Source organism: Metopolophium dirhodum, chromosome 1 (genome assembly GCF_019925205.1).
Source record: "Metopolophium dirhodum isolate CAU chromosome 1, ASM1992520v1, whole genome shotgun sequence".
Taxonomy (NCBI): Eukaryota; Metazoa; Arthropoda; class Insecta; order Hemiptera; family Aphididae; genus Metopolophium; species Metopolophium dirhodum.
The window spans coordinates 52,143,613-52,157,619 of record NC_083560.1 but is presented as its reverse complement, the minus strand read 5'-3'; the positions used below and the strand labels follow the sequence as shown (position 1 = coordinate 52,157,619).

Here is a 14,007-nt window from a genome sequence, read left to right as displayed (position 1 = left end):
ACTTTTGTTGCAATTAATTTTTAAACAAATTTTTTTTTAAATTTATACACGTTGCGCTATAGTACAGTACTTTTTTTTTAATACCAAAAATTAACAACAACCAATTTGCAAATCTAATTTTTGGATAAATGTTGATGTTAATTTATAAATAGTTTATTTTAACAATTTTGTAAGATATCAATATTTTTTTTTTTTAATAAATTTAGGTATTTAAAACCCAACACATTTTTTAAAAATATTCTTTTGGGGAATTTTCTGACATACATTTTTTTTTTTTTTTTGTAAGGTCTTTTTGTTACACTCTGTATGGTACTTAGTACCCAGTTTATCAAACGATAATAGTGGACTAGAACTGAGGACAATCATGAAATTTGGGGAGACATCCGACGATGTCACGATGACACTGGTTTTATCAACACCATTTACGCAGTATATAATAAAGCGGAAATACGGCTGTTTCCGCTTTATTCCTTACTGCAATGTCTGTACCTTTAGTGTCACACAATATATTATCCACATAATCTTAGATAACTCCATTGTTAATTTTACCCATCGATTTAATTTTTATTTTCTTATAGGATTATTTTAATATTTATTTCAACAATCGATTGATTGTTATGTTATCAACTTACCATAAATACAACATTGTTCAAAATCGATAAAAAACAGAAATTATTACAAGTGAAATATTTTTATGTTAGTAGGTATACCAATACAAGATAAATGAGTAAACTCCACACAACAATAATATTTGCATTCGTAAAAAATAAATTTTTGCTACCAATTAAAATATTCAAGTTATTATAATATACTATGGTTACCAATATATTTATTAGCTATTCGATGGAATAATCTACAATATAAATTATTGCATTTAAAATGTTCATAATATTTTTATTGTTTATATAAAAAAAAAAATTTAAATGTTATCAAAAAATATTTAATAGGTACATAGCTTATCGATGTGTATTGTCAAATGTAGTCCAATTTTCAAATAAAATATGAAACTGTAATAGGTATTTTTGTAATTTTATATTATTCCGTGTTTATATTATATAAGCATATAACCAATAAAAAATAGTTAGTGTCGAAAGAGGCGTATTTTAGGAAATATAAATCATTATAAAATCAATCAAATTCGATTGTGCCAAACATTTTAAATATTAAAATATAATTGTTAATTCAGAATATGTTTTCAAAATTTTGATATGAATATAAACTACATACCAAATAGTATATTTTATTAATATTAATTAAATATACCTAATGGCTAATACCTATACTATCAAATGCACATATTACAGAATAGAAAGTGTTAAACATCCTTTATTTACAGAAAACAACAACTCACAATAATGTTGGAAACAATTTTTTTTACTATACCTTACATAGAAAGTACACCAATATTAATATTTATATTAATTGCTTATAAATAAATTATATATATATATAACTATTAGATTTTTATGGGTGCATAATATTATAACATAAATTGTTATGTGTAAATATTACAAATGTATAGAATTAAAAATAAAATATTACCTTAGTTTTTGTTCTACCACGTTGAACTTCTTTGACAAAGTAAAAATTACAACCGAATGCCGGTAAACGTTTACATTTCTCTACATAAATACGTTTCAGCTGCAACTCTGAGTCGTTCAAAAGTGTGTGGGCAACGATCTTTTTCAATTCCTGTTAACAAATGAAAAAAAAACAAAAAAAAAATCGTCATTTTTAAAAATATCTAAGTACAAAAAACTAAATGGTCAAGATTAAAAATATGAACAGTCAAACAGACATTAGGTACGTACGTTGTTCTTGTTTCGTTGTTATATTATTATATAGCATAATATTATACACTGTGTGATACATTTCACGTCATACCGTTACCAATTTAATTCTATAACGCGCCAAGAGATAAACTAAATGGATTTTACATGTACGGGGAAACATTATCAAAACTGGTCAATAATAGTTGAAACCATAATAACTATTGTTGGTAATACATATCTAGAAAATACAAGTTTATCGAAACGTTTGATTTATGGAAAAGAAATAATAAATACTGTAGTAGTATAGTAGCGTGACAGGTATTAGCCGAGATATTTTGCCGGGATTAATAAATTCTAAAAATCTTTAATTACCACATACATACCTAAAAAACTGACGACCAACTAAATAACATGACTGAAATCATGGTATATAAATTATACAACGATAAAATATAAACATTGCTAATTAAATAAAAAACATATTGCAAAACGTACCTATACAGTTTCAGAGGGAAATCAAATTAATTAAATAACCATAGGTAGGTATCGAATTTAAAAAGAAAATTATTAGGCGTAAGTATGTGTCTTATCTTTCATAATTATATTAATATTATAGTGCAAATGTGTTGATACACATTATTTGACCCTAATTAAAATTCAGTTTAATATTATTTTTATCTGGACGTTTTGCAGAAATAAAATAAATACAAACAAATCAGTTCGGTTAGGTGTTTTTGATTATGTCTATTATGCAATATAACAATGAATTAAAATAGGTATGCCAATTAATTAACTATAATATATAATAATTGAGGATATAAAAATATTTTATTTTGTTATAATTACCAAGATCCGTTGATGTATACTGACTATTGCACCTACTACTCAAAAGTTTAAAATTTTAAGTTAGATAATACGTAATAAAGATAAATGCTGTTGGAAAAATATTTCTGTACGTCTATGTACGAAGTCTGAAACTTAAATGAACAGTCTGCCACATGGTGTGTTGCTTTTATACCATCCGCCGCAGAGAAAAAATATTACCATATGAATGATTTCGCTAAACCAACCGCAACTGTTGGGCGTTAAATCGGCGTAAACATCCAACCGAACGTTTGTGTTCCAAATAAACGGAATTAATTTGTTCTTTTGATGTTCATTAATGTGTGTAGACAAAAAAAAAATGGATAGGTTAAATATAAAAAAAACTGCCTATACCCTTTAATATTATTCGTATTCGTTATGTGTTCGTATTCTACACGCTGAAATTAACTAAGTGAAAATGATGTTTCCCCGATGATAATGCTTGTCATTTAATCACCCATAATAATCATTATAAAACAAAATTCTCATTCCATTTTAAAAACTATTATTTAAGTTTCTTGATCAGTCATGTGTGCAGACAAAGGTTTTTAACAACTATAACGATTGGTTTCAATAAACTATATTATGAACAAGTTCGAATTTTAATAACTGGACAAAACGCAATATTTTGAAAAAAAAAACTCAAGCATTCTTAATGTGTTCGTTCGTACAAGCAAATACGCGTGTTTTAATTATTGTGTGTGAACATTGTTAGATATGTGTTCAGAAAGGTGACTAAAGCTCCATCGATTACCATACAAAATGCAAAAGGAATTTGTTATGTTCTATAAAATTCTAAAAGTAATTTTGAACAGAAGTACACGGTTTTGAATCGTTATCGTCGATATACCATCAACCACATTTAAATATTAGTTTATTTCAAAATCGTGTTTATGATTACATTAAAGTAGTAGGTACACTATTTGATATATTTTTTTTTACTCAAGTACTTTAATGTTATTTGTTAAAATAAATGAACACATAAATAAAACACACCGATTATATTAAAAATTCTAAAAATAATACAATTTCGTACCTACCTAAAATATTTATTTATATTTATCACTTTTTTCAATTTTATTATTTACATAATTAAATATACTTTTTGTTGATGTTTGCTATTTTAAAATCTAATATTTTGTGAAATGTATTATAATATTCAATTTAAATCCTTTGAAATAACTATCAAAATGTAATTAGTTTTGTTTTAAGTGTAGTAAATATTGTATGTATAATGACAGTCCTGTTTTAAGTCCAAAAACTAAAACTATATTATAATAATCACTTCACAGACTCATATATTTAATTAGATATATTATGAGTTTCTTTAAAATTGAATAAATATTTCGAATTAACCAATATTTAACTTGTACTGACGTTTCAATACCTACATTTTTTTTAAAAATTAAAATCAGTTTTTGTAGGATTTATAAGAACTTTTTCAGAATTATTATTTGATCAAAACAATTATATACACATATTTTTAGGTAAAATGTTAAAGATATTTTCTAATGACGTCAGATTACTAATCGATAATATATTATAAAAATAATAACTTTTCATTTATAAGAACTTCAAAAGATATCCGTGAAAATGTATTCATAGCCCACACAAAAATATGAATCCAGTATAAATTTATCGTGTATAAATGTTGGTTTTTACTGGAGTTAAACGTGCGTTTTCCATATTTTATGAACCATTAAAAAATATGTATTCATAATAAACATTATTTACAAGCTTATAATACTATGAAAATAGATCGATCATCATAACAACAAAACGTAAATAAGACAGTTAATATTACTATACTCATAGCAATTTTTACATGCTTAACGCTGTACAAAAACAGCACTGATGGATTCCTGTAAAAAAGTATTTCTTATGTAACCAATTTTTTTAGGGGTAGAAATTTAAAAAAAATAGTTTATTAAGCATATTTATGAATTAAAAAATGAAAGACAATATATTACTTTGTACGTAAAATTTTTCGGAATTTTTCTATTATTTTACATATTATTGTGAAACATAATTCATTGATTAAAATATTTAACAAAGCCACGACAAATTGCGGGAATATATGGTGTACTACCGCTGTAAAATATAGCACTTCATATAGAAGATTATATTAAGTTCTTATTATTTTGTACAACTTGTTTATAACACTAGTATTATAAGAAAATGTTAATTGGTAAATGTAGCGCTAATGGCCTAGTCAGCAAAGCTACAATCCATCTACAATCACAAAAATACTATTATATTATATTATGCTAGACACTATATTCATAGTGACCTAAAATAATAATATTATACGTCTATTATTTATCATAGTATCAGTTGAAGGCACTATAAAAAAAATAATTTCAAACTTAGTATATAATATTTTATATATTATAGTTTTGATATGACGAAATCTTATTTCTTATTGAAAATTTGGTACCTGCTATTTCTTTTTAATAAGTTAACGTTATTGTGATTATAAACCGTACATAACAGATTTCGTATCAATAATATTTATAATTAAAATAATAATTTATACCATACTAATGATATGATTTTGATAGGTAATAATTCTAGAATGGTACCTCATTATGCTGATAGCAATATCAATCAGTCAAACGTTATCTAAATATATTTATACAAACAAAATCCAACTAAATATTTACTTATTTGTCAATAAAAAAATAAAAAAAAAACCATTTTTTAATTTTTAAAATGCAATTTTTTGCAAAAGTTTGCATTTTGTATGGCTTCTAAAAGCATATCACCACCCAACTCTATAAAAAATACGCCTTTAACATACACACCATTTCAAGTGCAACATATCCGATGGTTGAAGTACCCACTACAAACTCTACAAACGGAGTATGTCAGCTTTTATCGGAAATTTTACAAATGTATCTTATGTTTAACAATATTACTTTTTGTAAAAGAACACCTCATAAATACCCGACAATCGATCTTGGGTAGTTTTGTTCAAAGCTACTTGTGAATATATTTTGAAATAATGTGACCCTTAACGAAGTAACTTATACATTATTCTGTAGTAATATTATTTAGAATTAAAACATTTAAAATTATCGTATTGGTCATGACACAATATGAACTGTATCATAATAAAGTAATTAAGTACTTTATACAATTACACCGTATGGGTCATACCGTATATTTTTCAAACTTTTGTAAAATATTCTAAATTCTAATGTATAATTATAACTACAATTATTTAATTGCTATACACATAATAAAAATATATGTAAATTATTTAACGAGGAATATTATTATAATCATTTTGAAAACCGTTTATTCATAAGCTTGAATTTAATACCAATTTTTTTTTTTTTGAGTAGGTACCATTAAACGAGCAAATTACAGAAAATTAGGTACTGTAATAATTTCCAGCAACTATTTTTTTTATTTTATTATTATTGAATGATGTATGCAACTTGGGAGAATATTGGAAGTACTTGAGCACATTTTGTCTCTTTAAAATGTTATATTTGAGATTCCTATATATTTGTATATTATATACGGTTTATAGAATATTTTTATCGTACATTCCTACCACATAAATGTATTTGCGTGGATATTTTTTTTGATCTACCTTTTATGTAGAATTTGTAATTCATGTTTAATAACATAAGTAAATAATTTATTAATATTTCGATGAAATATTATTTTATAAACTAATAATTAATATTATTGACTATTATTTATGCGTAATGTTAGCAGGTAAAAATTGTATTTTTTTAATACTGAGATTTATATTTTCTAGTTACGAATGATAAGATGCAAATTAATTAATAATAAAATAAACGATGTTCGATAAAAAAATATTAAATCATTTACCATCGTGTTCGAGAGATAATAATTTTTGTTTTTCTCATCGATTATAATATAGAACACCAAAATGACTATTATTCTTTTACAGTGTATCTATGCATAATGAATACATATGACCTGATTGGAATAGCTATCAGTTTTTAGCATCGATAAAACTAGTACTAATAAGATAGACTCAATATACGATAACATCTTATAAGTGTAATTAATCATTATACGTTTTAAATTATTTGTTGTAGAGACTAGAGACCCTGGCAGAAAAGCATAACATATCTACTAGAAAAAGAAATATGTATATTAAGTAAAATTTTAAAATACCAAAATAAAATCCTCTATAAACAAAATCAATATTATTATAACTGGTTATAGATGCATGCATTCATTTTATGCATTGGTCGTAAGATAGTGTTAGGTAAATATTTTAAAAATGTATGTAGGCAGTAGGCACCTAACAGAAATACTGCATAATTAAACTAGGTAGTTCACACGGGCACCATTATTCATTATTAGTTTCATATTTCTGTTCATTTAATTTATTGATTTTAGCTTAACTCGTTAAATCTGTTTTATACAAATATATTGAATACTGATAATAATATGTTTTATAACTAAAAAATAAATGTACAATTGTACGTCAATTAACTGGTTTTAATTAAAAATTAATTTTAAATCACAAGGAGAACGCGTTTATTTCATGAGGTTATAAATATTTTTTAACTCTCAGTTTTGTAATTAGGATTATGTTTTATATTTTAAAGTTATATTTGAAGATTTTGTATATCCTATTCAAATCCGAAAAATGTTGTACAATTATAATATTATAAAATATATCAAAGACAGTTTAATATGATCTAAAAAAAATTCCAATGCGATGATTTGTTATTGGATTTGAACTGAAAAAGTCGCACTTCTGTAATAAGTATAGGTTTTGAGTGTATCTCGTCATTGAGTTGGACATTGAAATGGATGTGTTAAATTTGAACTCAATGATAAATCATTGCATACGAAGAAACGATTTCGAGGGAAAAATACACGTCTAAACTCTATGGGTATCATTTTTTAAGGATATTTTATAATTTATTAATATTACCTACTATTAATAACGTGGTAAGTACTTAGGTAGAACTCACTTTTTCAAAAAAATCTTATAACTATTGTAATAATATTACATTATTTAATTTTGTTATAAGCTTTTTACTGACGAACCGTTAAATGGTATGAAGCAGAGTATGGTACCGAATAGAAAATAATACCAGTTTTAGAACCCAAAAATCCTTAGAATATTGAATATAGGAAATTAATTTAAATATTTTCAAATACCTAATCGGAACGAAAACCTGAATCCATATTTTTCAATGAACAATATCGATTTTCACAATAATTAATTTTTTTATACCTCCACGATCATTGTTATGGATATAAAGAGTGCTTTGATACACTAATATTATTTCCGTTTAGTCGTTTATTTATCATGAAATCTCAACATTTAAATTTCAAAACAAAATATATTAAATGCTATTATTGTAGACTGTCTGCATACAAAATCAAACAGAATACTTTACTGGCCACTGATACTAAAGAAAAAAATTTAAAACACAAATATTTGGAACTATTAAACAACGGTATTAACCTGAATCCAAACTAAAATGCTTAATTTAAAATTTGAAAAAAAACCAGAAGCTAAACCAGGACTATTTAATGAAATAATTTATTACCGGAACCGAAAAAGCAACAGGATTTTACTGGTGTGAATATGTTGGTGGTATAAATAGCATAATTCAAATTAGTCTAAATGTTTAAACAATTAAATTGTATTTAGAAAGTAATAATATACGCAATACAAAAAAGTTTAAAATTTCTGCTGTTTTTATTTTTTTAAATAAAAATAAGATAAACAAAATCGTTAATGGAGATAATAATAATTATTAATTTTCGTCGAATTAAGCAACTTTGACAACGTTTTAACTTCAAATATCGATGTCTATATGAAAATATTTTTGATATACTTACATTTTACTTCTTTTTTAAAATATTTCAGTAATAAAAACTTTTGGAAAACCCTGTATTTAACTTTCAATCCTTGTCTAAAAAATTGAAAACTTTTTGAATTTTGAATTTCAAAATACCCAGTTAGAAAAATGTCGTGATTTTGAAAAATGTTAATGTAAAATGCTTAATAAAATATTGTCCATGTATATTTTTAAATTTCTAAAATAATAACTTATGATAATTTTATTAATTTTTTTAGCTTTTCGGCCAAATATAAAAATTATTATCAATATTAATTTAAATTTATATTTATTTATTTATTTAAAATGTACTAAAATTTATAAAAATTTAGAGCGCCCATAAATAACCTAAAAAGAAATTAAATATTTTGAAAACCATATAATATTTAGAAAATATTAAATACATAGTACTGAATACTTAATATGATATATATTTGGTAAAAATTTTAAGTACCTACACTTATCATTAGATATTCGATTTTTGATGTTGCGTAAATATTTCTGGTTTTTCATGTTTTACAGTGAAAACTTAAAACTGAATTAGTACGAGTTATCACATCAGTAATTAATATTTTATGGTATATGTTGGATATTTGTATGTATTTAAATAGGTTGATCGTAGTCGTATAGGGTCTGGGCCGAGAGTTACTTGGTGATGAGTTAGGTAGAGGAGAGTATTTCTTCTTGTTATTATTGGAAATTACGATATTTATTTAGAATATGTTATACTGTAAGCTGTACGCCACAGGTGTTACAAATGGTACAGTCCTCCCTTGCCATAAGGAATCGGTGGGTGAGTGATGTGTGTCCTATTCTCAGCTAGCTGATTATTGTTCCTTGACTTCAAGATGGGTCGTTGTAAATGGGTCAAGGGATAATTGATCTTTTAATTTCATTTGGTTTTGTTCATAGTTTCATCCATTTGTTCTGGCCAAGACTCGAGAGTATGATTTTTGATAACTTTTTTGATATCTAGGCTTGTATAGGGATAATTGTAGTGGATATGAATGGGTATTTTGTCGATTATCATTTCCGACGATATTTATTGATATGCTTTTAAACATTCAATCCTAATTGTATCATTTCAATACATTCTTAATAATTTATTTTGAAAGAGATTTAAAATAAACTGTGAAATTTTCTATTTAACTTTTAGGTTCTGAGCGGAGCGAGGGATCTAGTGGTCTTACAATGGTGTTTATTTATTATTATTTTTTTATCCTGTATAAAAAATTTGTACCAGATGGAGTACTTTGATTTCGACATAATATAGTATCTTATATTTTAGTAAATTGGATCAAAATGGTACTTTAATGAGGTCATTTTTCAATTTTCTCAATAATTATTTATGGTCACGGGAAAAACCACCGACAAATTACAAAACCACTAAAAATAGGATTTTAATTTTTAACGCTTTGGTTACCACCATAGAAACGAATAAAATAAAAATAATGATTTTAGTTAATTTGCTGTAATTTATAATATTAATTTAACTTACAGGCTATAATAAAATATAATAGCAATATAAAGTATCAAGACTGACAAACCGTCTCCGCTCAAAATCGTTTTTCGTATACAATGATATCATATCATTGAATTCAAATTTAATGCAACCCATTATACAGTGACCCACTTGTAATCTATTGTACAGCAGAGTGACATCCACATACCTGCTTTTTTTATTTGAGTTTTTGAAATTTTAGTTGGCACATGATTTAAATCAGAGTATTTCCAATTTTTCTGGAACAGTCTATAGATTAGGTATGATAAAAAGTCAATTGTTTAGTTGAATAGAAATTAATAACTAAAACTTATAATATGTATTATAGAACGAAAGTGTATAGTGTGTAAAATGTATGTTTCATACTCATTTTAAAAAAAAAGTTGTAAGTATACCGTTATAAGTTATACGTAGTTTGAATTTCTCTAACAACTTTTAAAGTCCTTATAGTAAGTATAAAATATCTATATACTGTATATTATACATAATACAATAATTCATAATATTGTTGATATGTAGTTTTAGTATTCAACTAACATGTTTACATCCTTTTTGTAATTAGCGTTATTTTAAATTCGACTCGTTAAAATGTAAATAATTATATTAATTGCATTACATAATAGGAGTGTATAGGTACAACGATTGATTTAGTGAATTTTTCAATAATATTTAGACTACCTACTTGTTATTTACTTGTACCACTACATCATTCATTGTATGTACCTATAAACTGAATAATTATGATTAATATTTGTAATTTTAGATAAAAAATCCTGTATTACCTATATCTTAAAAAATAGTATGTAAATTAATTTGGCTGTATTGCTTGTTAAATCTAAATAGATAAGAAGCGTACATGTATGTAAACAAAATATATTTTCTACAATAATTATTAAAATTAAATAACTATCAATAGACACCTATGTTTCTTTTGGAAAATTTTGTATTTATGAAAGAAAATGTTATTAAAACTAGAGTTTTAAAACAAGTTATTATAGATTTCAAAATATTACTGAATATTAAATATTAAATAAACGTGATATAACGAACTTTTATTAAATGTCTTAAATTATTTCACATAATATACAAATATGTATCATATCTACTATTAATATTGAAATTATTTTTTATTGAAGATTTAGAGAAAAAAGACTACAGCTAAGCGGAAAAAATATAGGTATCTACCTGAAAAATATATTAATTAGTTACGATTAAGTAAAAACTTATTAAGCATTGTTTGCTATAGGTAATACACAGCATTCTAGTGTATTTATATTGTGTATTTATATATGCAAATTACAAAGAGTGGGCTCTTTATTTCAACGGAAGTTTCAGGTATAAAAGATTCAATGTCTATTATATAATTTAAAGTAAAATATTGGAAATTGAATTAATATGATATGTTGAATGTCACAAATTACAGAAATCTATTATTTAAAACGGCTCACTCATTACAATTTAGTATAGTATACTACTATTAATTAATTTCTAAAAAAAATTAAACAATGTGATGTAAGCCATTTTTATTAAGTGACAAAATAAACGTTCACTGTTTTGAGGACTAAAGAACCTTTTTTAAGCTTAATATATTGTTGTAGTTTAAAAATGTTTAATATTAGAGATGTGCATTGTGTATATTATATTTTAAGTGCTATACTGTTTTAGATTCCAAGCACAGCGATGAATGTATTGATTTTACAATGATGGGTTTTTTTTGTGTGTGTCACCACCTTTAAGAACCGTAAAAATGCTTCAATCTTCCTCTTCAATAATTTTTCGGTAAAAAAGTGAATCGATAGTACAAAATTCCTTACACTCTTTCGCAATAATTTGGAAAAAAAAACTAATAGGTAGACAGGTAGTTACAGTAAAGGAAGCATTTAATTATTTTGTAGTAAAAAATTAATATTATTTTAAATGTTTATATTTAACGCTTAACAATTTAATTTTTCTTAAATAATTATTACTGAAACCAAAAAATCATTAAAATATATCGTCCCATTTTTTTTTTGTACATTTGAAGTTAACATGTTGACGCAAATAATCATATTTTACACAAAGAATAATTAATTTCAGTTATTTTCTTATAATTTGAAAATATTGGCCTGGACTTGCAATATTGTGCGTAAATTATTATATTTTACTATACGCAATGATATTTTGAAAATATTTGGATCAATTTAAGGTTATTGCCTATATATTAAATACCGTATCATATAAATGGAAATATAAATTATTATAATAGCAATATTAATATATAATAAAATATACTTAGTAATAAATAATTATATAGGCTGACACTCGACACCCACTGTACAGCAGAGCGGTTACCTACTTGTTAAATTTTTTCTTTTTTTCTTTAGTCAGTGATTTTAGGTCAAATTGCTGTCAAAGCTTTATCAATATAGATGCTTATAAAAATGTATTATGATGTTTGGTTTAAAACGTACAGTAAACAACTTGTCTGCACAGTCCTGCGTATAGCTTATCAAATTCAGCTACCTACATTTCAAACATGCGAAGAATTTAAGAATTTATAATGATTACATTTTTAACAATAACCTATAATTTACAATCCCGATATTAATATACTCTAAATTATATTGGAATATATACACTTATAAGAACCTTCTAGTGTTTATAAACAATAATATGGCTGTAAGTTGTATATACTTATAAAAGCTGTAATTTTTAATAAATATGTTATATACCCGGAGATTTTGCACATTGATCACATTCCTTTGAGTCTGGTTGGTTCACGTGCTTTGTACAGTAATATTCTAGGTGATAACATAATGGTTTATCGTTGTTATTATTAATTACTGTTGTCTTTATATTGCACAAATATATAAGTATATATTATGTACATAAATACAAATATAATTACCCTTATAATATTATTATATTTGTGTGTTCGTGTAAACAATATTATATATGTATATAAATCATATACATATAGGAACATATATAAATTATATACACCTATATATTTATATATATTTTATACTATGTAGTATGTACATGCGTCCATACCTGCATTCATTTCTGGTATCCTTTAAATGTATGCAAATATAATCCAATGTTATTATTAAAAATTTAGAACATAATAAAACTTGAATGTATAGTATCTCAAAAATAACATACAACCCGCTTAGATTAAAATCATAAGATGAACATAAAAAGAATAAATCATTCCATAGAAATGAAAATTATTTTTTATTTTAGTAGTCTAAACTTATAAAGACCAAAATATTATGTTAATGTTTGAGAATAATAGCTAGTTTCTTTTTACGGAAGGCAATAATCAGCTGTATGTTATTATGGTAACTTTGATTTTCTTAAAAAATACGTTATAGGTATTTAGTAATTTAACCATAAAATAAAACTATTTAGACTAGGAATTTATCTTATCGTCAAAAACTTCAAGTGCCAAGAATGTTTATATAATTGTAAACATATAGGTATCATTATATACCTATACAAATCTGTAATTATACTTGATGTTGACTTTTCAATTATATTAAAACATTTTAATTTTATTAACCTTTGAAAACATTACCCTTTGAAATCCTTTTTTTCTTTATATTTATATTTATATCTATATGTATAATATAATATATTATCAGTAGATTAATTATATGTTCTTCTTAATAACAGATTAATAATTTTATCATTAAACATATTATTCAACAAGTGGTGGCCAATTAAAATATTTGTATGAAAAAGAAGAGTAAATTAGTAATTTCATTATATCTTACTTTATGTAATATAATTTAAAATAAATAATTGTAAAGCTACATAAACATAGTTAATGACGAAATATATAGCATATTATGTGATGACAGCGAGTAAAGTTATAAGCTATGCTGAAGACTGTAAATAATTTTAATGAACAAGTAAAAAATAAAAACATCGCCTATGTATTTTTGACTCTGGTCAGAGTTTTTTTTTCGTTTGTAATCATAGGAACTAAAAAGTAAATTTTTAAAATATGAATACCTACCTACAATCATATTCAAAA

The 14,007-nt window shown here is 24.4% G+C and overlaps 1 protein-coding gene across 1 annotated transcript in view; it reads right to left on the bottom strand.

The window, feature by feature from the left end:
- Positions 1–14,007, bottom strand: part of LOC132933939 (uncharacterized) — a 292,866-nt gene that overhangs the window by 25,468 nt on the left and 253,391 nt on the right. Inside the window, exon 28 of the mRNA XM_061000219.1 lies at positions 1,543–1,692. Coding sequence (XP_060856202.1) covers positions 1,543–1,692 — 150 coding nt within the window. The remainder of the gene's footprint in view (positions 1–1,542; positions 1,693–14,007) is intronic.